General features: G+C 38.4%; 1 protein-coding gene across 7 annotated transcripts in view; it reads left to right on the plus strand.

Moving 5' to 3' along the window:
* LOC116672842 (tyrosine-protein phosphatase non-receptor type 12) overlaps positions 1 to 4,083 on the plus strand; it is a 46,164-nt gene that overhangs the window by 14,982 nt on the left and 27,099 nt on the right. For all 7 annotated transcript variants that reach the window (XR_004327658.1, XM_032504785.1, XM_032504784.1 and 4 more), the window contains exon 2: positions 3,150 to 3,258. Coding sequence is in view for 6 of the 7 variants with exons in the window: in XM_032504785.1 (XP_032360676.1) it covers positions 3,150 to 3,258 (109 nt within the window). In the remaining variant the exon portion in view is untranslated. The remainder of the gene's footprint in view (positions 1 to 3,149; positions 3,259 to 4,083) is intronic.

Below are 4,083 nucleotides of genomic sequence, written 5' to 3' on the forward strand. Positions count from 1 at the left end.
ACACACACACACACACACGCACAGCTGTGTTGCCGCCCACAGTCTCTGTGTTTACCTCTCTTTCTCTTAAACTCCTTTTCCTTGTGTCCTCTCCCTCAGCTTGTCATCATGGTTTATAAAGATGAGTGAAACAAAAGGAAAGGTGAATAACTCATTATGTCTTTATGGTGCCTCTGTGCCAATAGTCTAAACTGTTTGAGTGTGTCAGTAGTGTATTCAGTGAGCTCGTCAGTTTATGAAGGCACTGAAGCCCTGTGTCAAAAAGTCAACTTTCAGAAGGAAAAATAATAGAAGACAGCCGTTGAAAGTTATGGTGCGTGGGGGAGAGAGAGATTCATCCGAGTTACAATTATCTCTACCCGTTCTGGAAATTAAATGTTTGTAGCTTTGTAGATATACATCCAAATGAACATGTAATGCAGATATAGGCCTACAGAAAGCAATGTGTTCTTCAACTGAAGCTGCAGCTGTATGGGACAGATGTTCTCAACTATGCAATATTGTTTTTGATGTTGTAGTTTTAACATTTTTATCACAGCGGATGGTTTGTTTCTTTTGTGTGTGTGGGTGTGTGTGTGTGTGTGGGTGTGTGTGTGTGGGTGTGGGTGGGTGTGGGTGTGTGGGGGTGTGTGGGTGTGTGGGTGTGTGTGTGAGTGTGAGATAGCACAGAGGTAAGGTTATGTCAGACGAGAAACAGGGACAGGAAGAAAAGGTTTGAGATTTCTCAGGAAATCAGGATGTAAAGGATATGTCCCTGTCACTAACACAAGGGAAGCCTGCAGACAGTGCCAGAGAGAAGAGGTAGGACCATTTTTGTCACACGAGGCTCCAGCAGCCCCCGAACGCCCACACAGACTTTCTCAGAGCAGCGAGTGAGAGAGAAAGATATGCCAAATTTCCTCACTGTCTCAGAAAGAGAGAAGGTAGTGATTGAACAACTGAGAGAATAAAGAGTGATATCATGTGAACTCTATCAGTCGAGCAGCAGCGGTTTTTTATGGTCCAAAAGTCTTGATGGTCTTTTAAAGTTTCACTGTTACGCCAGAGGCTGCAGTAAAGCACGAATGAGAAGGAGTTACGCGGTATAATTCACCGGAAATTTAAGAAAGTCCCCAAATTTTAAGTTCTTTGTGGTTTCCTTCCTAATTCTGTTAAGTCTTCTTGAACTTCAGCCACCTATAGATTCTTAGACACTTTTGATTTCTGTTGTAGTATACCTATGTTTACACATTTCTTATTTCTATTTTTTCTTTATAATTTTACATATTGTGTCACCATTTGATACTCTGGATTTGGCTGCGATGTTTAAATGTTAAAACGGGACGTTTTTTAAACCAGGTGCCTTTTAAGTGTTTGGGCTGGAAAGTTGATGTACCCAAAAAAAAAATATATATATATATATGGAAGTTTCTTTTGCCACACAAAGTCTCTGGGAAAGGTTTTTCTGGGTCAAAGGGTGCAGTTCCACCGTAGACTGCTAAACCCATGGTTGCAAAAAGACATGGTGCTGTTCCTGGTGACGGGGGGGCGTGGCAGTATCGGCGATTCCATTTTCTAATTTGATATTCAAGATTGTGAATTCATTTCAATCAATTTTGATTTAAAATCAAAGTCTTGACACCCTTAATATTGGAGTATAATGTTCTACGACAACGATGGTATTTGATAGCCAAATATATTTTAGCACTCGAAGTGCTACTAGTGGCTGTAGCTGAAGCCTCTTCCTTCTCATAAAGGATGCTCGTAGCCATGACAGTTCCGGAAACATGGGGGGAGGGGCAAGTTTGCTCTGTTTTGTTTGAAATGTACTTGGGACGTCAACAGAAGTGACCATGCAGGAACTCATAGTGCACCTTTTTAAAGTCCTTTCATGCCTGATTGAATTAATTAATGAAATGTCTGACAAATCACTTTATTGCAAAACTCCTGTAAATTAAATATTTTATGAAAGTGTCCTGTTTATTTGCGTCATTGCCTGCATGCACATCTGTGTATTTGTCTGTACTGTACGTAGGGCTGTAGTATGTAGGGCTGGGCAGTATATCGATGTTGTATCGATACTGCAATATGAGACTAGATATTGTCTTAGATTTTCGATATATTGTGATATGGTAAGTGTTGTCTTTACCTGGCTTTACAGGCTGCGTTACAGTAAAGTGATGTCATTTTCTGAACTTACCAGACTGTTTTAGCTGTTTTATTATTTACCTTTACCCACTAAATCATTAAATAATTTCTGGAAAATATTTATCAACTCTCATTGTGTAAATAACATTTTGTTAAAGCACTAATAGTCAACACTAGAATATCATCACTTTTTTTTTTTTTTATTAAGCACCTTGAACTGTTTTTGTTTGAAATGGTGCTATACGGATAACATTTGGACTAAAACTTGAACTTACAAATGTCTAAGACCAGCAAATGGATTGATATAGTGGTAGAAAATCTGTATAGTAAAATCTGTACAGATAAAAAGTCTCTCATAGGTTGGAGTATATTGTGAATTGACTTAAGTTAAAGAACTTCTAGCTGAACTTCAGCCTGCTTGCAGACAAGAGACACTGTAATTGTTCTCTTCTCGTTAACTGGATGTGTCCATCAATGTCTGCCAGTATTTGATTAGGCCACACTTAACTTAATGCACAATCAGGAGCAGGAGAATGTGTGAGGGTGTGGTGCTGTGATATTGGTAGTTGTGTGTGTCTGTGTGTGTCTGTGTCTGTGTTAGAAGAGTTTAACCACTGCAACCTGTGTGTAAGCCAGGGTGCTTGGGAACAAATATAATAAAACGGCTTCATTGAAACTTAAATGAATAGTTTTTTGTGTGTAGCGTCACCACAGATTGAAGTTTTATTCACTGCGCTCTGGAACTCTGTTTTCTTTGTATTCCTATTGGTGTGATACCCAAATAAAGACTTCTGTCTGACTGTATCATTTTGCTTTGCTATCATTTATCACTTTTCTCTGGACTGTTGAAGAGAAGTGCTCCCATAATGAGTGTAATCCATGTTACCTTTCTTCTGTTTGTAACTCCATTCATACCAAAAAAAACAAAAAACAACATGTATTATCTCTGTTGGCGAGAGAGGAGAAAGGGAAGATAATGTATCACTATCTACTAAATATATTATTCTCTCTGTTTTTTCCAGCGATTACGCAGGTTATCGACTAAATACCGTACAGAGAAGATCTACCCCACCAACGTGGGAGAGAGGGAAGAGAATATCAAGAAGAACCGATACAAAGATATACTGCCATGTAAGTACCGGTACAGATGCATGTTCATTTTTAGTCTCTTAATGTGAATGGAATTGACAAAAAACTCTAAAACAAACTGAACACTACACTAACCTAAAGCACATTTTAAAAACCAAAGTCTCAGTTTGTTGCTTATTGCTTTGACTGATGGAGCATGCAGCAGAACTGTAGGTGTACCACCATGCCTAACTGTATCTGCCAGTGTAGCTCTCGGCTGTCTTGTTTCACTCCTACTTTCTGTTACCATGTTGTTTAATTTCCGTCATCTACCTTGGAATGTACCAAAATGATTCACCCACACCAAGCCTTAGACAGAATGTACAAATTTAGATGAAAAACAAATGTTATCAGGCAAAGATGTTAGCTTTTACTGGCTATCTGCTAGTTCAACAATCTTGTTACCTAAAACATGCATGCAGCTGAATCCTTAATTTGACTAAGTTTCATGTGCTATTTTTATTCAATGCCTGACATTATAATCTGTATGAAAGCTTGTGTCCTGCATGACAGCAACATTAATAATGATATCATGTGTTTAGGTCCTTGGCTTTAAAGATAAGTCACTTTGTGTGCCAGACAAAATAGTTGAAAAATATTTTGTACATCAAATGTACAAAATTACTTTTATAACTATATTGCCTACCACTGTTCAATTGTAGATAACATTTCTTTAGACTACCCATTTCCTTTTAGGTAAAGTTAGGGAATGACTGAAAAGAGCTGGAGATTGAAACAAGAAAAGACAGAAATTCACTGAAAGGAAAGGAAGAACCGCTTCATCCGTAACAGATGTGTACACACACACACACACACACACACACACAC

This window comes from Etheostoma spectabile, chromosome 23 (genome assembly GCF_008692095.1).
Source record: "Etheostoma spectabile isolate EspeVRDwgs_2016 chromosome 23, UIUC_Espe_1.0, whole genome shotgun sequence".
NCBI lineage: Eukaryota > Metazoa > Chordata > Actinopteri > Perciformes > Percidae > Etheostoma > Etheostoma spectabile.